At 54.9% G+C, this 22079-nt stretch overlaps 1 protein-coding gene across 1 annotated transcript in view; it reads left to right on the forward strand.

The window, feature by feature from the left end:
* The window catches only part of Adgrb1 (adhesion G protein-coupled receptor B1), a 56372-nt gene that overhangs the window by 22225 nt on the left and 12068 nt on the right, over window positions 1-22079 (forward strand). The window contains 7 exon segments of the mRNA XM_035439169.1: window positions 9724-9865; window positions 15430-15533; window positions 16961-17063; window positions 17668-17818; window positions 18551-18620; window positions 19915-19981; window positions 21599-21684. Coding sequence (XP_035295060.1) covers window positions 9724-9865; window positions 15430-15533; window positions 16961-17063; window positions 17668-17818; window positions 18551-18620; window positions 19915-19981; window positions 21599-21684 — 723 coding nt within the window.

Here is a 22079-nt window from a genome sequence, read left to right on the forward strand (position 1 = left end):
GGTTAAGCTTGCTCGACCCTGGTCACACACTGAGCCCCAATCCTGCTCAGACACTAAATGCTGACTCTAATCTCAAACTGAGCCCTGACCCTGGTCACACACTTAGCCTTAATTCTGCACACAAACTGAGCCTTGATCTTGCTCATACATTGACCTTGACCTGGCTCTCACACTGGATGCTGACCTCACCACACACTGAATCCTTTCACTCACTGAGACCTCACCCTGGGCACACTGAGCCCTGATCCTTGTCATACACTGAGCTCTGACCAGGGTAACACACTGGATGCTGACCTCATCATACGCTGAACCCTGGTCTTGGTCCTAATCTGACCTTGTCTCTGATGGAACCATTGTGTTTGTTCACACTCATTCCACATATGCCACCTGCTTAGAGGATCACCTTCTCTTCCAGTCACATGTGACGGTTGATAGTGTGATTCCTTCATGTAGAGAACAAGCCAGAGGCTTCCCCTTGCAGTGTAGGCTCTTTTCCCACCTTTCCTCCAGGAACCCACATACCTGCGTGGACTTTGGTGCTGTCCATATTGGAGATGCCTGTCTAGGTTCCTTAAACATTTGTTCAGAGCCTCTGACGTGACCCTAGTCCTTCATGCAATGTCTGTCACCCATGTCCCTGGATCTGGGTCTTGAAATCTAAGTTGGAAACAGGGCTCAAGAGCTCTGCCTCTCTACAACCCTATGGAAGCATGACCAGTGACTGTGAGAGCCTGGGGTAAGAAGTGGGGAGGCAGAGGGCAACCCTTGCTACAATGTACTTCCCATGCTGTATCCCCACAGAGCCCTAGTTTTGTGTGTCTCCACTGAGGGGGACAGTGACAGTCACATTTGTATTCCCATAGTCTCCTGCCACCTGTTAGGATGGGGAATTATTTGTGAGTTGTGATGTGCAGCAGGAAGCAGGGCTAGATGGGTGAGTAGTTCGTGGTAGGCAGCGCTAGGCAAGGAGTGAACAGGTAAGTGGCTCAGGAGTGTGGTGTGGGCTGTGGGGGTACAGGGTGAGTAACTGAATGGAGGATGAGATCCAGAGGACAAGCAGGAGCCTGAGGAAGGGGCCAGTGCCATAGGAAGTGGGCAGAGAGAGAACAAGGGCTGGCTCCATCTGGCTACACTGGCAGGTGGGCAAGTTGCCACAATGATGGGAGGGTTCTCTGTTTCCCCAATGTAGGATGGCCAGAGATCCGACCTCAGGCATTGTCAGGATTGTCCCTCTCCACAAAGTGCTCCTTTCCAAACTGTAAGTCTCTTCCTGGGTGGACCGCCAAGTCCCACTATGTCCACCCATTTCTTTCAAAGAGCTCCCTGCCACACTGTCCTTTGTCAGCTAGGTTCACAGCCAAAGAGCCTAACTGAAGGCTCGAAGGTTCCCAGTGAGCCCAGGACTGACTACCTTCGAGGACCGTCTCTGGACACACTGCCAAAAGCGTATCTTTTAAAAATCTGCCCCTCTTCTTGTTTATTTGGTTAGTAGACTGGTGCCTTTTTTGAGACTGGGTTTCTCTGTGTAGACTTGGCTCAGAGGGAACCTGATGCTTAGCCTACAGTTGCTTCCCTTAAAACATGGCTGAGCAGTGGGTGGGAGGCATGAGTTGGGGCAGAACAGCGGGGCTTTCCCACCTTCCTTTGCCACTCCAGGGAGCCATTTGTTCTGCAGGTCCCCACCTTGCCCCTGGATTCTGAGCTATTTTTTGCAATGTCCCCATCCACTCCCAAGGCTGATCCATTAGGGCATGTGCTCTCATAATGCCCACTACAAGTGAGCCTTGGCCTGTACCTGTACAGAGGCCTTTGTCGGACCAATTGGTTACATGGGCACGCTTCCATCGTGTTGATCCTTGGTTTCTACATCTATAAAATGGGCTGTTGTCATTGTTGACTATGTGCTGAATTTAAGGATGGCATCCCAGAGGACAATAAGTAAGCCACATAGCCGCAGTACCACCTTACAGTACTTCGTGCTGGCTGGAGTGCACCTTGGCAGGAGGGTGTGGGAGCCCAAGGCCACAGTACAGGTGTGCAGAGACCCAGCAGAGTGCAAATGGAGTTGCAGTGAGTGGTCCAAGGAGAGGGAGATAGAGAGTAGGACAGAGAACACAAAGGCAGGTAAATGGCTGTCCAGACCTGGGGGTCCCTTCCTATAATCCCCATACCTCTTTTTAGATGTGGAGACTAGGCTCTCTGGCCTCAGAGATGATCTAGTAGAGGTAGAATTTGTGCGGGTCCTGTTCTCATAGTGCAGGGCACATGGAAAGGCAGACAGGAGGGAAGAACTCCAGTTAGCTGCGAGGCTTGAGTGTTGTGGGAACCTGCTCCTGGCCCTTGTCTGGAAGAGTGGGATGATGGAGTGACCAGGTCTGCTGGATCAGGTGAGCAGTGAGGTGCAGGAAGGAGGGCTTAGGGGCAAAGGCAATAGAGCAGGTAGGTTAGTTGGCTGCCTGCTCTTACTGCCCTAGCCTGTCTGGGAGCACCAATATTGAGGCTCCTAAGAAAGGGTCCACCAGTATGTCAAACTGAAGAAGACTTCCGAATTCTGGGGACAGTGTCCATTCTGGAGACAGGCTGATGTTGCTGGCAGGGGAGTAACATGGCCATGGCAAGCAGGCAGTCACTGGTCCCTATGAAGGATGACACATTGGACAAGATGGTGCTGCCATGCTATAGAGCTTCAGCTGGTGCAGATGTTCTCAGCACCAGTGATACACACTGATGACTGCATTGGTAGACTTGGTGATGGTGTTGATGCTGGTGTCTAGCACTGGCCTGGGGCTGTGGTGGTGAGGGAGGATGATTGTGTAATGTCTATAACAATGGGGGCTGAATAGTGCTGTTGGAGTCAATGCACTGAGTAGGAACAGTGGAGAATGGAGTAGTGGGAGCGGCGCTGATTGACAGGGTGGTAGTGTTTATGGCTCCGTGGTCTGTGATGCTGCTGCTGGAGAAACTGGGGCTGCTGCTGGTGGTGAGTGTTGCACCATCACTTGTGATAGTGTTGTGGACGGGGGTGATGGTGGTATGCAGGAGTGTGTTAACAATACAATGAGAGATAATGGTGGCGGCGGTGCTTCTGTTGGCGATGGTGGGGTGATGATGACGTGATGGTTGGTGCTGGTGGCAGAGACATGGCGGTAGTCATAGAAGTGGTGTTGGCAGGTGGGGCTGGCCATGGGGGTGATGGTTGCTACATGGCGGTGGCCACAGAGGGGGTGGCCACAGAGCAGCATGGCAGTGACCGTGGCAGCAGCATTAGTGATTCAGCAGTGGCTGTGGATGTGGGGGTATGATGTGGCAGCGGTTTTGAAGCTGTGATGGTGTTGGTGGTGAGGTGGTGAGCGTGGAGGCGGTATCAGAGATGTGGTGACCATGGAGGGTGTGTCAGCGGTGCAACGGATGTTGTGGAGGTGGTGGTGATGACGTCATGGTTGTGGTGGCCATGGTGGTGATGACGACATGGCAGAAGCTATGGGGGTGGTGGCGGTGACATGGCAGTGGTAATAGAGTGGTCGCTGTGGAGATGGTTTTGGTAACATGGAAGCAGTGGTGGACGCAGTGAGAGTATGCTGGAGCAGGGATGGTGGCTAGTGGCAAATACTGACTGCAGATGTTATTGGTCTTGGTTTGTTTAATGTCTTGCTGGTGGCTCTGAGGGTGACAGTGGTGGGCATAGGTATTGTGGGAGGAAGATGGCTGTGGAAAGATTTACAGGTTCCCTGTGTGTATCATCTCTCGTCCCCTATGGCACAGGTCATGAGTTAGGCCACAGTAACCATATGATAGGTATGATAGGGCAAGTAGGAGAGGAAGGGTTACACATAGAAGTCTGGGAAGATGTCTTGGAGATGAGGCTAAGACTGGCTAGGGTGGGTGTGAGGTATGCATCATCTTGAGCTAGGGAGAATACCAGGAGTGCCCGGTGCTCAGCAAGGGTCTTGCTCATCAGGCATCAAAATGCTAGAGCATGAGAGCTGTGGAGTCTGGGCAGTGTTCTCTTGACTGGTGGGGGAAAGGAGCTGACAGGCCAGGATGATGTGTCTGTAGGGCCATAGAAAGTCGCCTAGGAGAGGGTAGGTGTTTAGGGCAGGTTTCAAGTACCTTCCTGAGTCAGGCACAGTCAGCTGGACCCTGTTACCCACACCAGGTCATTTTTGCCAGGCTGTGGAGCCAGTGTCCATTATCCTCAGATTCACCACTCTGTCCCACAAACAGCCATGACCTATATGCTCTGCTTGGGTAACCAGAGAGGAGCCACTAGGCATAGAGGGGGGACAGTCTGAGACCAGAAGTCCCAGTGCAGAGTGTCTGGCGCCAGATGGGAGAGAAGAAGAGATTGGTGTCTGAGTGGTGGGAACAGGAGAAGTCTCAAAGGTCCTGCACAGACCCAAGGTGCAAAGAGGGGGCTCAGGTGGCACCAGACTGCAGGTGTTTGGAGGACTAGAGTCTTGGAAACAGTCCAGGAGAGGTGCTAGCCCAGCAGCATGGTGGAGTGGTCCAAAGGTCTGGACACAGTGATCTGGCCCTCACAGGAAGAGCAGACTGAGTGCTTGGGCATTTGAGTAGGCCTGGAGGCAGCAGCATCCGCCTTGATGTGGAGTGAGAAGTCGGTAGGTGAGGCAAGGAAGTGGGCACTCCTGATGGCAGAGGTGTGACTAAACAGGCTGGGTCCTGGGGTGGAAATGGACCTGGGAGTTTATTTCTGGGGTGCAGGTCGAGGCTGGCTCACAAAGGATCATCAAGGCACAGTTGAGAACCCCTCAACTGCAGAGGCTCTTGTCCCACCCCTACCCAGAACCTAAGATCCCCCACTGGGGTGCGCTGTGCCCACTCCTGGCTGTTTTATACCATGTGGGTGGATACCCTATGAGTCATTCATACTGGGGTGTGAATTAGCCCATCAGATCCAAGGGGACCCCGACAGGCACAGTCCTATAATAGCACCTGCTCGTGGGCTGGCGGGAGGCATCACGATGCAGTGAGGGCCCTTGCTTGGTGGGTGGGAGGTGGGCTCGGTGCACTCTCTGCATACTGTCCTCTCATGTTCCTCGAACACACGGGCCCTGTAGGCTCTATCATTCTCTGAACAAGTGCAGGTGACTGCATACCCACTGCCCAGCAAGCAGTAGAGATGTAAGTAGGCTAGGGTCAGGATTTTCTGTTCATGTCTTCCTTCTACGGATGCCCTGGCCTGGCAGGTACCAAGAGAACAGGACCAGAAACTGAGTATGTGGCCAGCTGCAGGAGTATCCCCTCAGAGTCTTCCAAACTTTTTGGGACCACTTCTTTTGGGGACTACTGAAGGTGCCTGTAGGCAGTTGCTAGGTAGCCAACTGGTAATGCCTTTCTTGAACTACTATCCCTGAGACCAGGTTGTGACCCTGCTCTTGGAGCTGGAGGTAAAATGAAGTGGAGGGCTACACTGGCTTGGAGGCTACATTCGGAGTTGTGACTGCTCCCAGGTTTAGGGGAAGCTACGTGGAGCTAAGGTTTTTGGCTGAAGTGTGGCTGTGGTCTAAGAGATTGGGACCAGTCCCCAGTGGTCCTGTAGGACTGTAGAGAGCAGTATGGCCTTGGATTTGTGTGAGGAGGGAGTCTGGGAAGTTCTTTGGGCAGAGGATGAATGGTGTGGGGCGGCAGGTAGAGAGCAGAGAGAGCTGGGATGCAGAAGCCAGGTGGTGGCAGATCCCAGCAGGTTCCCATGGGGAGGCTAGCTATCAGGAGGCAACCATCTTGACAGAGGCTGCTGGGGCAGGTAAACTACAGCAGGTTCAGGCAGGAGTAAGAAAATGGACACATTTCCCATAGATGGAATAAGTTAGTGCTATCCACAGAGCCTTCATCCTTCCTTCCCACCTGACTTGCCTAGGGTCTGTACTTGGTATCCTACCCTACAGATATACCTGTAAGGCAGTGGGTGACTGGGACCTGTCAGGACCTTAGGGTAGAGTAAGTTAAATTAGGCCAGGGGGTCATCAGAAGAGGAGTGATGGGACAGAGAATTGTTTCAACATGTGTGCTGACATTATATCATTGGGCACCTGGGCAGGAGCTAAGTATAATTTCCATGATAGGGAAAGATCATTAGTGGCAAGTAGAGAGGTGGGCAGTGTCCAGACCCATCCTAGGGCCCTGGGAGTGGAGGCCCTTTCCTGGACCCTGTCTGAGGGTTGCAGATTTCCACGTACTCAGGAAGGGGTTCCTTGTTATGGCCCAGATCCCTGCTACTCTGTGTTCAGAAAGGTGCTATTGACCCAGCTCCGTCTCTATTCCCAGACCTGTTGCTAGGACATGGGGGCAGGTATGACTAATCCAGATTCCTTAGTTCCGGTCTAGGATAGGGCTGGATGATCCGGAACACATTTTTGAGGCCCAAAGAAGAGGTGGCAACAGCCACTGTGGGAACAGCAAGCAAGCAAGCAAGCAAGCAAGCAAGGGAAGCCTGTGTGTGCTGCAGCTGAGAACAGACAGCCCTGCAGCAGGATGGGTTTCAGTCAGGCTTGGGGAAGAACTTCCAGATGTTAGGAATTAGAACCTGGGTATAAGAATCTGCTTGCTAAAATTTTATGGAAGGAAGGCTGAAGGTTTTCTCCCCACCTTCAACAGGTGGGTGTCAAAGGTACACAAGAGTGTCCACCCACTAGAGCAGCCGCCATCCTTGTGTTGAAATGGCTGACGTCCAGGGTTTCGAGGGTGGCTCCATGGCTTCTCGGACTGAGCTTTCCTCCTGGCTTCTCGGACTGAGCTCTCCCCCTGGCTTAGGATCAGTTAGGATTCCAGGTTGCCAAAAGGGCCTGATCAGTTCTGCATTCAGCCAGGGTTCAGATGGGGACGGCCAGGGACAGCAGTAGAGAAGAGCTGGAATCTAGGTCCTGCTGCCATCTTGCTGTGTGGTCAGCTGTACCCTCACAGCTTCTTTTTTGTGTCTACAAAGCTGACCTGAGGCTGTGGCAGAGAGTGGAAGATGAAACACACAGCCTCAGAGCAGAGCGGAAGCTGGGGAGGGAGGTGAGGAGAGGACCTGTCCCTGGGCTGCACGTGGGGTGCCCACGATACTCCTAACACACGTGGCACTTGACTGGAGGGGTGGGCAGGCAGAGGCGGGCCCGTATGGCAGTCTGGGCAGCTTACAGAAGCTAGCTCTGCCCTGGCTGTCTGGCTGTCTGGTTCTCTGGGTCCACACAGGTGCCTTCTCTGCTCTCCATAGCCTGGGACTGGAGAGTCTGGCCCTGGTGATACTCAGCTGGGTAAGGCGGCAGCCATTCCTCCCTTGCCCCTGGAAGGCTAAGCTAATTGATACCACAGCAGAGGTCCTGGACAGCATTGGCTCTCAGGCTGGCGGATTCCCAGGTGGTGACCAGCAGCTGTCAGCCTGGCGCCCTGTGGACCCAGCTTGGGCTTCTGGGAAACTGCCAGGCTGCCAGAACAGCTCCCCCCTCTTCCTCAGGGTGCTGTCCCCTGAAGCCTTCCCAGCAACCAACAGGCAGGTAGGATAGATGAGAGCTCTATGTACTATTCTAGAGAGTAGCCCCATGGCCAAAACATGGACAGGCCAATGGTGGCATGTAGGCCCAGAACACAGGGCTTTCTTGGAATGTGGGCATGCTGATGACATTTGTTTGTCTGAGCCTTTGTTTGTGGCATGGACCTGTCCCTGTTCCACTCCTAGCCTTGAAGGAGGGTAGTCAGCTAGGCCTCCATGGCTCCTGACCTGGATTGGGCATGGAGGGAGATAGCCAGAGGCATGTCTGGTACACAAGTGTGATCTTAGCAACCTCTGGGAATAGTGCAGAATCTAAGGCACTGTTCATAGCAGGGATCTTTCTGTGGAACCCACATTCCCTTCCTGGTCCCCTTTGTATCTTAGCTCTTTCCCAGTAGGACTTGTAGTTTTCTTTAGTGAAGAAAATGTGGTTTTGCCCTGGGCTATAATCAGGGTGTGTAGTGCTAGGTATGCCAAGGTGGCAGGCTAGGGGAAAGGCTATCTGAGAAGTAGGCTTGGTTCTTGGAGTTAAGTACTGTGGCTGCTCTTTGGGGGCCTGCAAAGTTCTGATGGGGCAGGGTCTCGGGGCTCACAGGCTTTCCTGAAAGCAAAGGTCCTGCAAGAGGACCTTTCCTTGGCTCATTTCTACTTTCTATTCTTTCTCTTCCTGTGGGAAAAGAGGGCCCTTTGGTAGAGCCTGGGCCTCAAACCCTGGTGTCCATGGGCCAGGAAACTGGTAGTTTGATTTATACTGCACTTCAGAGTGAGCTAACAAGCGCAGGGATGGAGAGGAGCTCACCTAGCTAAGGACAATGCTGAAGCTCCCGAGTCAGGTTTCTCTAGGGTAATTCTTTCTGAGGGACAGAGGGACCCCGAGGGAGATGCGGATGCTAAGGGTCCTGTCTCCCTGGTCCTGACTCACTGGGTTGCTGAGAACATGGGGAAGGAAGTAAGGAGTCATCGGGAATTAAAGGAAGGCTGGGGTTCCTGACAGCTGGAGCTGGTGGGGCACCATTTCAGCCAGGCACTGAGTTGTGAAGAGATAGGGAAGCTGAGGCTCCTACAAGTAGGAAGCAGCTGAGGTACTGTTGGAATCCAGGTATCCTGCTAGTCTTTCGGTTTTTAACATGCATATGCATGGGTCAGGGCTATGTGTTGGTCAGGCTGTGCACACGTGCATAGGGCGGCTCTCCAATACCACCAAGAAACCATTCAGAGAAAGAAAACCTACCTACAGTGTAGACAGGCAGGCACATTCTTGTCCACTGGCACTGACTGTGGAGGTGGCCTGGAAGAGGCCCCAGGCTCTCATCCTGGCTTGGAATGGAAGCTACAGCCTAAAGGCTTCCTAGGTGCAGAGAGGACCTCTGGCTGTCCTCCCAAAGCCTTGGACTGGGAAGGGGGTGAGGCCTTTCTATCACTGGGTTCAGGACACCACTCCCACCTGGGATGCTTCTGGGACAGGAACAGAACTGAGTCCCAGAAAGGTGCCTCCTGGCAGTTCCTGCAAGACAAGCTCAGCCCCAGGGTAATAGGGTAAAGAATAGAAGCTGGCAACTTTCTGGTCAGAGTGTCTGACTGGTAGGCCCCAGGAGATGTGGTTCAGTGGCGGCAGAAAGGGGAGGATGGGGTATTTGCCGGAACCCTTCAGATCCTGGCGCGCCCAGAACATAGCTAGCACTTTGCTTTACTGAAATGGGGCCAGTGGAGGCCTGGAGGCAGCAGGAGGGGCCAGGGTCAGCGCGCAGAGGGAAGTTTCCAGCGGCGGACCGGCTCCCTGCAGGGAGAGCTGCGCTAGTCCGGGACTGGAGCGGCAGACACCCTGGCGGCCTGGCCTGGAGGAGGCTGCCGCGCGGGATGGAGCCCTCCCAAGGTCACCGGCTCCGAAGAGCCTTGGGCTGTGGGGTTGGGGTGCTCCGGGGCGGCCTCTCGCGCGCCCCCGCGCCGGGGCCTCGGGCTCGCGCGGTCTCACAGTCGGGCAAGCTGGCGGGCGGGGCGGCCGGGCCCCGGCCAGCTCCCGCCTCCCTCCCGCCGCTCCCGGCCCGCGCGCCCGCGCTCCGCGTCTCCAGCGCGCGGGCAGGCGGTGCAGAGGCGCGGCCATGGGCACCGGGGCGGCGGGTCCCGGCGGCGGGGTGGGCGAGCGGCGGGCGAAGGTGCGGGCCGGGCCGGGCCGGGAGGGCGCGGGGCCCGCGCGCCGCCGCTGACGCTGTCTCCCGTCCCGCCGCCCGCAGACCCTCCTCCTCCGCCCCCCCGCAGCTCGGGCCCTGGTCTTGGCGCGGTTGCCGCACAGTGCCCCTCGACGCCCTCCGGACGCGCTGCCTGTGTGACCGGCTCTCCACCTTCGCCATCTTAGCCCAGCTCAGCGCCGACGCGGTGAGACCCGGGCGGCAGGGGGCAAGGGGCGCGGGTGGGGACGTGCGTGCGTGGGGGCGGGCGGGCGGGCAGGAGGCGCAGGGCCCGGCCCCCCAGGGGTCCCGGCGCCAGGCAGCCACGGTGGCCTGTAGAAGTCCTGGAGAGGGTGAGTGGGAGCCTGGTGGGCGGCAGTGTGGAGTTAGAGACCCCCAGAAAGTGACTGCCAAGTGGGTCCTGTCTCCATTCTCCTTGGAGGCCTGGGGCCTTGGAGACCTCAGAACTGGGGCTGGGCGGCGGGCCTGTGGACCCATTTGTTTGGCTTGCCAGAGAACAGGGGCAAGAAGAGCTCCTTCTCACAGTTCTTCGGCCTGCCCCCGCCCCAGTGGAGCTTGGGCTGCGGAGGTGGCTGTGTCCCCAGGCAGGGTTCTGGGGGTGGCTGAGGCTGCTGGGCCTGGCCCAAGTCCCTAGACAGGCTCCATGGTCTCAGGGGCCTCCCTTTTTGTTCCTGTGATTCTTGTGGGGGCTGCTGGTTTCTATGGTGACAGCATCTCAGGCCAGCTTGCTGCCAGGGCCCTGGGTGCTGGCCGAGCCCTCTAGACTGGTGGGCTTTCCCGTCCTACAGCCCCAAGAAGGCCAGGAGAGTGGGGGTAGGGGCTGGAGTTGCAGAGTCCCTGGGCCAGACTGGCCCAAGAAGGGAAAGAGCCAGGGTCTGAGCTCTGGTCCCCAGCCCAGCCCTCTTGTGGAAGGGGCCCCAGGGCTGGAATGGGGGACTCTGGTGAGAGGACTTCTGGATTCGGGCAGACAGATCTTGGCCTTCTCAGCATCTAAACTCCATGTAGATGAAACTCAGGACCTCAAAAATGCTTGGCTACCCCCTTATTCTCTGGAAAGTAGGGAAGGCACACTGTGTCTGTTGGGGTCTCAATGGGAGGCGGCCAGGGAGGGGGGAGGGAGAACAAGAGGTGCAGCGATTTTTACTACCAAACTCCTTTTTGGCAGTCGTGGAATCTGAGACCAAGAAGGGCCAGCTCCAGGTGCTAGGGTGAATCTGGGCTGTTGGTACCGGCCCCATGTGCCCTACAACTGTGCAGCTCCTTCAGTGGAACTGCCTGTGTGTTGACAGGTCTGTGGGCAAGGTAAGGGCAGTGGCTGGGGCCACCCTACAAACTCCCTGCAAGTGGTGGCTTCTGTGTAGACAGCCACTGCATGGCCATTCCAGGGCTCCTCGAGGCTGACCAGAGCAACATAGGTCTAGTCTAGTCTCCTATGCTGCTGTACCTTAGGACATGAAAGCAGAGCCAGAGCAGGCGGATGGCAGAGGCCATGTCCCCACTTCCTCTCCCCTAGCCCAGGGTCACAGTTGTAGACTGGAGAAATGGGCTTGCTCCTTACATGCAACATGATTCTGGGCTGGCTTTCTGTCTGTTAGAGTCTCCATCTCCCTTTAAAGGGCAGGGCTCCTTTTCCCTTAGGGAAGCTCTGTTGTTGTGAGCTGGACCCCTGGAGCAGCCACAGCCGTAGGATGTTCCTGTGCTAGAGTGAGCAGAGTGTTTAGGTGTGGGGGCTTCAAAGATAGAACTGACCATGACAGTTGCCTGGGATAGGGAAAATGAGGCCACCCTGAGGGGGAGGGGGGCAGATGGACTGCCCCAGTTCAGCTTTGTGTGGCAGGCATTGACAGATGCCCTAGGACTTCTAGTATCAGCTTAGGTCACAAAACAGTATCTCTGCAGGGTGTCATTTTAGAGTTCCCTGTCTCTGTGGTCCAGATAAGGCAGTAGAAGATGAGTTCAGAGCCAGGTGGCACCTCCTGGGGCCTTTTCCCTCATAGTGTGATGGGATAGGATCAGACCTGCCCAACTGCAGGACTCCCCTAAAGACAGCCTGTGTTGGTTCAGTGTGGGGCTTGAGCAGGGGCTGGGGAGTGGGGGACCACTGTGGGTGTGGCTTCTGCTTACCTCCTCCCAGAACCACTCTTGGTTGTTCTCTCCTCCCCACCTGACCCATACTGGCTGCCCTAAGATTGAGACCCCACTTAAGATGCTGAGGGGAAAGAGGCCTGAACTTCAGAGAGTGCTCCTATCAAGGTGCTCCTGGTCTCTAGCTGGCTTGCTTGGCCCCTGCTGACATTTGAGTGCACAGGGCTGGGGGCTTAGGCAGGCCCTAAGCCTGAGCCATGTGCTCATATGGCAGAGTAAACATACCAGGAGGCAAGGAGGCTGGGGGGGTTGGGGGGAGGCAGAAGCAGCCAGCAGCCTCCTTCCCCAAAGATAGCATCTAGAAGGAGTATGTAAAGAAGAGCTTGGAGTGAGGTTCTGAGAGGTACACTAGCCTAGCTTGGGGTAAGAGGTGATAACCATCCCATTTAGGTGAGAAAGGCATAGAGATACTAGATATATGGGGATGTGAGAGAGGCATGGGGCCAGGACAGGAGAGACAAGGTGTGGGGGGCAGTTAGCTTCATAGCAACAGAAGGAAAGACAGGAAGGACAGGACAGAGACCAGCAATGGAGACTTGGGGTCCTGGCAGGAACAAGTAAAGGACAGCTGCAGAGAGGTGATCAGGGCTGAGTTAAATGGCTGCAGAACAGTTAGGTGGTCCTCTCCCTGGCCGACAGGGCTGGACCAGTTAGTTAGAAGCATAGGCAGAGACATTGTACCTGAGACACCGTGTCTCAGGGGACTCTCGTCTAAAGGGCCTGAGGTAGAGGTAGGAAGAGTGTGTGGCACCCAAAGCTGGGGTTGCAAACTGGTCAGGGCATGCTATGGGGGAGACAGACCTGAGAGCTGGCCATGAGCCAGGATGTGGGCGCAGATGCTGCTGGGATGCGGCTGTGGGAGGTGAGTAACTGCTCTGAGTCACACCTGTGAGTGGGAGGCAGCACCTGCCTGAGCTTTGTGGATGGACTAGGCGGTGTGTTTATGGTGCCCGGCACAACCTGGCCATAGTAAACAGAGTGTGCGGCTAGCTGTTGATGTCGCTGCTTCTGGGGCATGCCTCACACTTAGCTGGTAGTGGACCAGGCCACAGTCCTGTGTGTAAGTGACCAGGATTGGCATCAGCATATGACCTAGCTCAGGGCTCAGTGTGTCACCAGGATCAGGGCTCAGCATGTGACCAGGATGACGGCAGGTGTGTGAGTAGGGTCAGGGCCCAGGTGCGGCAGGGTTAGGTATCAATCAGAGTGTTACACTCAGAGTATGAGTAGGGTCAGGGTTCACAGCATAGCCAGGATCAGGGGCCAGTGTGTGAGCAGGGTCAGGGTTCAGAGTACTGCCTAGCCAGGATCAGGGATCTGAGTGACTAGGATTTCGGCTCAGCCTATAACAAGGACCAAGGCTCAATGTTTAGTTGGTGTCAGTACTCAGAATGTGCCCTAGGTTAGGAAGCAGAGTTAGGAATATGGGTGGGATCAAGACTTAGTATGTGTGAGTGGTGAGTTTAGATTTTGGTCTCCCAGGTGGGGTTTGTTTGTGAGTACTTGGGAGCTGTAGATAACAGCAGAGCAGAGCAGGGCAGAGCAGGAGGAAGCCAACTTTGCTTCTTTAGGAGGTACATAGACCACATGGAGACTCAGAGTCCAGAATTCATGGGGTGCAAATTGGCAGCGATTGTGTAAAGTGCAAGCAAGGCAGGCCTTTGGTGAGGTGGGCAACCATTATCCAGAGTGCTCAAGGGAAAGTAACAAGCAGAGAAGCAGAGGCTGGTTCAGATGGAATGTTCTGAGGGTTTCTAGACGGTGACTTCTTAGCTAGGAGAAGAGCCAATCTCATGAAGGTCAGAGGGACAGTGATGGGTGATGGGAACAGTCCATGCAAAAGCCCTGGGGCATGCTGAACCTGGCGTTGGAGCTACTCTCCCACAGTGGGCCAGCTTGGCCCTGTCTCCTCTCTAGGATTTTGGGGCCTATTTCTTGTCCTTGGGGTCTCCAGTCTGACCCTCCTAATAAGACCTGGCATTTTGATGTTCCCCGTCCCCATAGCGTTCAGAGCTGAGGCTTTCATGAGTGATCCTGAGCCAACTGGGAGGAGCAAGCGGGCTAGGGGTATCTGGCAGCTGCCAGACCTAATGAGGGCAGCAAAGGCAGATGGCCATAGAGGTCGAAAGTGGAGTCAGCCATGGGGTGAGTGTGAGCCACTTGCTCAGTTGGCTGTGACCTTCCCAGAGCTCTGGAATATTTGCCAGCCACTCCCCACACCTGTCCCTGTCACCTGGCTCCCTCTGTTTGGACCCAAGTTCTCCATTGGTAAAGCTAAGTATGAGAGGACTGTGGTCCTTGAGGGCTCCCATCTGGAAGATGATGCCCAGCAGTACACTGTAGAGGATGTAGTGCTGCACACACTTCCCCTTCACAGTTGTGGCTAGAGACACACAGCTGGTCTCCCAGGTCTCCTGCAAGGCCCAGAGGCCTAGGTAATTAGAGTGCCTGCTACTTCATACAACAGGAGTTGAGCCTATTTCCAGAGTAGGCTTGGCTGGAACATAGGTGTCCAGCAAGTACAAAGAGCAGACTTGGTGTTGGGGCCAGGGCAACTCATGGTAGGCAGCACAAGTTTACCTGCTTGTGCCAGGGGTATGTGTATCTGTATACATAGCTGGTAGGTGAGTGTCTGTGGATGTGCTGAGCCTGTGGCCTATGTCACCCTTTGAGTAGAGCCTAATTAGGCCACCTCAGTCCTCTTTTCATTTTGGAAGAGGGAAAGGAAGGTGACAGAAGGAGATGGGGGTGGTGTAGAGGTTCCTCTAGTGCCCCATGACCTAGGGCCTGGGGCAATGCATGGCTTACGGTGTGAGCCATAGGCTGTGCCGTCATTTGCAGTGAAAATTCCCATGTGGGAGCAGGGCCAGCCTGCTGTGTCTGGGTTGTGCTGAGCATATGGTAGAGAATGGTGGGATCTATGGGCCCTGCCCCTGCAAAGGGATGGGCAAGATCAGAATGGCCAAGGCCCCAGTCTTGTGGAGGTGGGAAGTGAGTTTTGGGAAGAGGGGGTCACAGGTGCAAAGACCATGAGGTAGAAACAGGGCATTCCAGTGGCCTTTGAAGTGGACTTGGGGTACTGTGCAAGGCAGCAGGGAGGGGACAACCAAGATATGGAGGCGAATCAAGATATTTGCAAGAGCAGAGGGGAAGGAAGAAAGAGGAGCTGTGGGAAGAATGTTGGGGTGGACGGCCATGGAGTTGGGGGTGTTGGCTGGCTGCCCAGTTAGATATAGTGGGAGCTGGGGGTGGACACCATCCTGGGGCCCTGGAAGTGTAGAGTCACAGCCTGAGAGCTAACTGTGAGGCCAGGGCTACATCTGTTCCCCACCCCACCCAACCTGTGATGTGGTGTGAGCCCTCCTTGAACCGAGGGGCTGTGACATGAAGAGGTGAGGGCTATTGTCAGGTGTGGCCAGTGACTGTCGTTACATTGGGGAGGTTTTGTCCTCAGCAGGGGACAAGAGCTGCTCTTAGGGACAGCCCAGCAGAGAAAGTCAGAGAACTGGGGTGGGAGGGCATAAGATCTGGGACTACATGGGCCTTGGCCAGACCTGTTCACCAGTCATGGGTCCTGTCTCACTCCTTGTCTCCCTTGCTCCCCAGAACATGGATAAGGCAACAGTACCATCCGTGACGCTCATCGTGGGCTGCGGCGTGTCCTCCCTCACCCTGCTCATGCTGGTCATCATCTATGTGTCTGTATGGAGGTGAGTGCCTGCTCCAGAGCCTGGAGATCTAGCCCTCCCTTTCTCCCTTGTGCCACCTACTCTGGGTAATGCTGCCAGCTTTGTCTCCTCCTGCTTGCATTTCCATTCCAGGGTCCTGATTGCTGTGTCACTCAGGGGCCACAGAGGAAGGATGGGGGTGGTGGTGGGGTGTTGAACATACAGGTCATCATTCCTACTATCACCTGAATACACTTCTTGACAGGCCCCAGCTAGGCACATAGAACATAATTCTTTGGTTACTTGGAGTCCTGTGGCTACCTACTATCCCTGTGTACCCGTATACCTGGACCGACAAACTCCCTGGGGTCAGAAATAGCTTCCTGCACTGGACTCCCAAGACTACAAGGATCAGCAAGTACCCCCCCATTTCCCACCTCCGGCCCTATTTGCCCATGTGTAGGCTGTGGGGTGGCACAGCCTGGTTAAATCCCAGGCTAAGCCATTAGGAGCCCACTCAGGTCACAGGTGTGTCTTGGCAATGCCCCCACTAGTAGGTATATGTAACCATGGGCATGTGCCAGGGGGTGGCCTTCTCCTTGCTCACCAGGAATCCCCACCCAGTAGTCTGAAGTGAGGTCCATTCAAGGTCATTGTACACAGAGCTGTTCTAGGGCTACTCATGTGACGGCTGGCCCCTGCAACAGGCTATTCCAGTTTTCTACCCTGTGTGATGGTAGCCAATAATCAAAACTGATGTGCCAGTCACTGCCTGCAGTCAGGCAGCAAGAGATCAATGTGACTAGTGGGAGAGGGGCAGTCTGTGCAGCCTGGAGCATCAGCTGCCCTCTTTGATCTTCCCAAAGACAGAACATCCAGAATGCTTCCCACAGGACTCCCTCTCACCAGCCCTTCAGGACCTCACAGCATCTAGAGCTCAGAGCTCAGAGCTGAATTCAACTCTGGCCTGGAGAGGAAGTGTTGAAAGCACCTTGCCTATTGAACACTGATGGCATCACTGTGCCCTGTGAGCTGCAGACAGGGACTATTCCGATGGCCAGTTAGGGAGTGGGGACCAGATGAAATGTGCCTACCTGCCTCAGACTTAGCTGAGGCCCTCTGATCTCTACCTGGGTGGGTCTCATTCCCAATGGCTGGTGGTGGTTCATGGCGTTGATGACTAGTGATGACGATTGCCGTGATGGTGGCCATGGTTGTGGGTTGTGGTGATAATATGGTGATGGTGGTAGTGATGACAGTGATGGTGATGAAGGTGGTGGTGTTTGAGGTGGCAGTGGTTGTAATGGCGGTGGTAGTGATGGGGACAGTGATGATAATGGTGGTGATGGTGATGATGATCATGATGGAAGCAGTAGCTTCAGGGAGGAAATGGAACATTCGTTCTTGGGCAGGCCACATGACCGTGATCCCTGATAGGTGCTGACCTCGGGCCCTGACCCCTCTCACAGGTACATTCGCTCAGAGCGGTCCGTCATCCTCATCAACTTCTGCCTGTCCATCATCTCTTCTAATGCTCTCATCCTCATCGGGCAGACCCAGACTCGCAACAAGGTAGGCAGCCTCTTGTCCTGCTCTGCATAGCCTTGTGTTTTCACACCCTGGCCATCTTTGAGCTGGGAAGATCAGTGTGGGAGCCCTTTGTTTACCTTCGTTAGGACCCCTCCCTTGCTCCCACCCTATGATCTCCATACCCTGTCCTGCCAAATGTGACCCAGAGGTAGGCTTTGGGAGGGGTCTTCAGTCACCCTAATGTGTTGGAAACAGAGAGAAGACCTAGCCCCAAATACTGCTGTGTGCCATGGCGGAAACTCATAGTCACAGTGGGCTTACCTGGGATTTGATGAGGGTCTGAGGGTGTGACTCCCCCTGGCCCCAGGCCTCAGTTTTATCCCTGATGAGGGCTCAGTCTGACTGGAGCTTCTCAGTGGGTTCCTGACCCCAGTTTTCTGGCAGCTGTGGGGAGGAGGATGAGCACCTATGCCAGCCTTAGGCTTCAGTGGTCCATCTCAGGGTGGGGACAGGTTGCTTCCCACCCAGGAACCTGGCTGGTCTCAAAGTCATTGGGTTCTGAGTTTCTCCCAGTTGTTGCCACATGTACATAGGGGATGGGTGAGAGCCAGTGAGCACTTGCCCAGTCCCCTTGGCCCCTGCCCAGGTTGTGTGCACACTGGTGGCTGCCTTCCTGCACTTCTTCTTCCTGTCCTCCTTCTGCTGGGTGCTCACTGAGGCCTGGCAGTCCTACATGGCTGTGACTGGCCGCCTACGGAGCCGGCTCGTCCGCAAGCGCTTTCTCTGCCTGGGCTGGGGTGAGCAGGGCAGCTGGGGTTGGGAGGTGAGGGTGGACTGTGGCTAGGGCTGTTGAGGTATAGATCAGGGAGAGAGGGTGGGCAGTGTGCTGGGGTTAGTAGCCAGGAGTGAGGGCAGGCAGCTGGGGAGAAGGTGGGCAGTGGGCTGGAGTTAGTAGCCAGGAGTGAGGGCAGGCAGCTGGGGAGAAGGTGGGCAGTGGGCTGGGGTTAGTAGCCAGGAGTGAGGGCAGGCAGCTGGGGAGAGGGTGGGCAGTGGGCTGGAGTAAGCAAAGTTTCAGGGGGTGGGCAGCCTGAGTAGGATGATGGGCTATCTCTGTCCTTGGCATTCTTGTCCTGGCCCTCTGCTTATCCCTACCACTCCTAGAGTCTCCATTGCCACCCTGGCTTCTCCCTTTGGGCCTCCAATCTTTTATAAGATTGCCAGAAAATGCAGCCCAACCAGGCCCATTAGCATCCAGAGGACAAATAATAGTATCCTGTATCTTTCACAGGACTTGGCACACATGCTCTAAAAGCGATGCCCTCTTTCTATGAGATTGAGTGGTAACAGGCAATGTCTTACCCTCTGATCTGCAGTCCTGCAGCATTCTGTTAGCTCTCATCATCCTACCCCTGTCCACCTCTTCTCTGTAGTGACGCCCTCATTTGGGGCTTCCCTCATGCAGCTTGGACTGTGGCCCATGTGGGCAGGGTATGGCAGGACTGACCACTTTTCTTCTGGTCCTTTTCTAGGGCTCCCTGCACTGGTGGTGGCCATTTCTGTGGGATTTACCAAGGCCAAGGGGTACAGCACCATGAACTAGTGAGTTGGGCAGGTGGGGGATGGAATAACCTTCTGCAGACCTGGAAGATGCCCCACCCTGCTGGCATTTGGACCAGACAGGCTCAGGAGGGTGGGCCCTTAGACAGCTCCCTCACTTCTAGGCAGTCAGGTCCTGTGGGCAAGGAGATGAGAAGAATGCTTGGGCCCCTTGCTTCCTCCTTGGGTGATCTTGATGGCCATGAGCCCCTGGAGTCCTCAACCCTATGTGTACAGGTGTTGAGGAGAACCCCAGAGGACAGCAGATACACCCTTCCTGTGGGGCATTATAGGGGGAGAGTGAATTTCACAGATGAAGTCCTGGAGCCACAGCAGCTGATCTAAAGCAGTGTGGCCTTCATGGGCAAAGACAGGACCCCAGGCTTAGGATGGATCTAGAAAGGGGAACAGAGACCTGAGGGGTTAGCTGGCTTGCACTAGTCAGGATCTAGTTGGGGATGGTGGCTAAAACCAGCAGAGCGTGGAGGTCAGAGCAAACCTAAATTACTCTGGAGCCACAAAGGGGTAGATGGTAGGGCTCTGGAGCCCCTGTATCAGAACCATGTTGGAGACACTGATGGCGGATTCTGAAGAATGAAAATGAGTGTGTTGAGCATCACTGGCTATGCCCAGGCAAGAGCTGGGGGCAAGCCTGCAGCATGTTGAATATCCTCTGTGGCAGTGGTTCTCACGCTGTGGGTCATGACCCCCAACAGGGGTTGCATATCAAATATCCTGCATATCAGATATTTACATTTTGATTCGTAACAGCAAAATTACAGTTACAAAGTAGCAACAAAAATAATTCTTTGGTTAGGGTTACCACGACATAATGAACTGTATTTAAAGGGCCATAGCATTAGGAAGGTTGAGAACCACTGCTCCATGGGTTTGATCTCCTATGGATACTATGGATGGTGCCAAGGAGCTGATGGGTGGTATGGGCTGTGGAGAGCTAGGCAAGTAAGCATAGGACTATTGACCTAGGCCAGGAATCTCATGTCAAGGAGGGTCTGCTAGATATGCTGAGAAAGATCCAGAAAGGGCCCCACCCACAGAAGGCAGAGGGGAGCCCCAGGGCTTCTGAGAAGGCATGCCCTATTCCCTGAACTGGGTCATGCCCCCATTTGTAAGTGGAGGTAACAGTGGCTGCATGGGGACTCCTGGGGATCCAACCCAAAATATATGTGCAAGTTTCCCTATTTCTTTCAGGGCCCCCAGTTAATATACTGCTTCCTGACACACTGGTTGCCAAATGGGCATGGGGCTGGGTACTGACAGCTTGTCTCTTCCCCAGCTGCTGGCTCTCCCTGGAGGGGGGACTTCTGTATGCCTTCGTGGGACCAGCTGCTGCAGTTGTGCTGGTACTGACCCAGCCCCTCCCCTCCCCTATCTCCCAGGCTGGACCCCCGGTCTTTATCTGCCCCTTGACTGGCCTGTGGGGGGTCTGGTCACCAGCTCCATTCACTCCATTCCAGTAGCTCAGTGTGGTACACTGGTGTCTTCTTATCTGTATAAGCATGGCTTGCCTAGATATTGGGCATTGACTATTATGTACCTGCCAAGAGGCCCCTGCAGGTTTGGTGAGTAACAGGGATGTAGAGACAGATGGACAGATGGATAGCTGTAGCTGCAGGGATTGAGCAGACATGACCCAGGTCATGCAGGTCCACCATAGCTGTCAGCACCCAGAGTGAGCTACGGCTGCTTGTTTCCTGGTGTCAGAGGGACCTTGCTTTTTCCTGGCTCTTCAGTTGACATGCCCATTTGGAGAAGAGTCCAAAACTACAGCTGGGGACTGGCCCAGAGCCAGGAATGGCTTGGCATGGGAGAGAGCATGGGAGTAGATGCTCTCTCTCTAGTTCTTGTCTCCCTGTCTCACCCTCTGTCGGGGAGGGGTAGTCAGGGAGCTTGGCTCAAGTCAGTCTACCAGACAGGTGACACAGGAATAGTTGACCCTGCAGAGTGCGAGTAGTGGGTCTGGGGAGGGTATGTAAGTGGGTAGAGACCGTTGGATGGCTGCCAGAATTCCTGCTCCTTGCGCCTCAAAGGCACCCATTGGAAGGCCAGGTGGGCATCACTGGCTTTGAAGGGTAGCTGCCAACCAGCAGGCTCCAGGGTTTGCATGAGGGGCTGTTGAGGAAAAAGCTCTTACCCCTACTTGTCCACATGTATCACAAGGACCCTGTGACCACCAAGCAAAGCCTGTTGTAGGAGGGTAGCTTGGCCTGCAAGGACACCTATGACCCAGCTGTGTGGTCAGCAAGCTAGGAGGCAGGGCTACCCCAGGAGACAGGGCCCTGTATATGGAATCCTGACTGTGCAGAGTCATGGAAACTGTCAGCCCTGGGCCTCTGGGCACGATCTCAGGCACAAGAGTTCAGAGTAACTCACTACCTTGACCTTTGCCCTTTAGGGCTTTTAGGGCCTTGGGGTCCTGGGTGCCTTTCTATTTAAAAAAAAAAAAAAAAGAAGAAGAAGAAGAATTCCCGAAGGATCCTCAGGGGTTTTCTTGAAGTGGGAATGAAAAGTAAGATTTTAGCAAGGCCTTGTCCCTTGTGCCACATCCTGGCCAGGGTTCCCAAGACACAGAGGCTCTGACAGTGGAATGATTCTTACCTTGTCTAGTAATTTGGTTAGCAGCTTAGAGATGCACCTGAGGCCCTAAGAAGCCCTCTGGAGGCACCCAGTGAAATTGTTAGTGAGGGTTAGTGGGATTGGAGGAGATCAGGGACATGGGGCACCCAAGATCATCCAGTAAAGCCACCTTGGCCCTAGTCTAGGAACTCACCATCATCAGATGCCAGGGGAGAGGTGTTGGTGGTGTGGGGTACATTGAGGACAGGGCTCTGGATGGATCCACCTGGCCAGCACTGGGCTCTGAATTCTGGGGGCAAATGAGGACTGTGGACATTCTGGGCATGGCCGTTGCTGATCTGGGCACCCATGGGCTCTGGCCCACTCCTGCCTCTGCCCGGCAGGTGAACATGGTGATCGGGATCCTGGTGTTCAACAAGCTCGTGTCCAAGGACGGCATCACGGACAAGAAGCTGAAGGAGCGGGCAGGGTAGGCCCTGTGGCCCTGGCACTTTGCCCTTCTTAGCTGGAAAGACCCAGAGCCCATCCACCATAAGTCCCAAGTCCAGTCTGACAATTCAGGTGTCCTGGAGCAGGTTGGGAAACTGGGGCACAGAATACAAAGGCTTTTTTTTTAGCCAGTCCATCTCTATCTTGCTCTGTGCCTCAGTTTCTTTACCTAACCTGTAACAAGGTAGGACCCTGTAGCATCTCCAGAACATTTTCCAAGCTCATTTCTCAAAGAGAGCCCCCCTGCTGGGCTCAGGCTGGTGGAAGGACACCACAGGCCCAACGCTAGGAGTGCTCTCCCTGTTCCTTGAATCCCATAAGAGGCCTTGCCTGTCTGGTGCCTTCATCACTGGAGGACAGCTAGGGATGGGGGTG

Source organism: Cricetulus griseus, chromosome 2 (assembly GCF_003668045.3).
Source record: "Cricetulus griseus strain 17A/GY chromosome 2, alternate assembly CriGri-PICRH-1.0, whole genome shotgun sequence".
Taxonomy (NCBI): domain Eukaryota; kingdom Metazoa; phylum Chordata; class Mammalia; order Rodentia; family Cricetidae; genus Cricetulus; species Cricetulus griseus.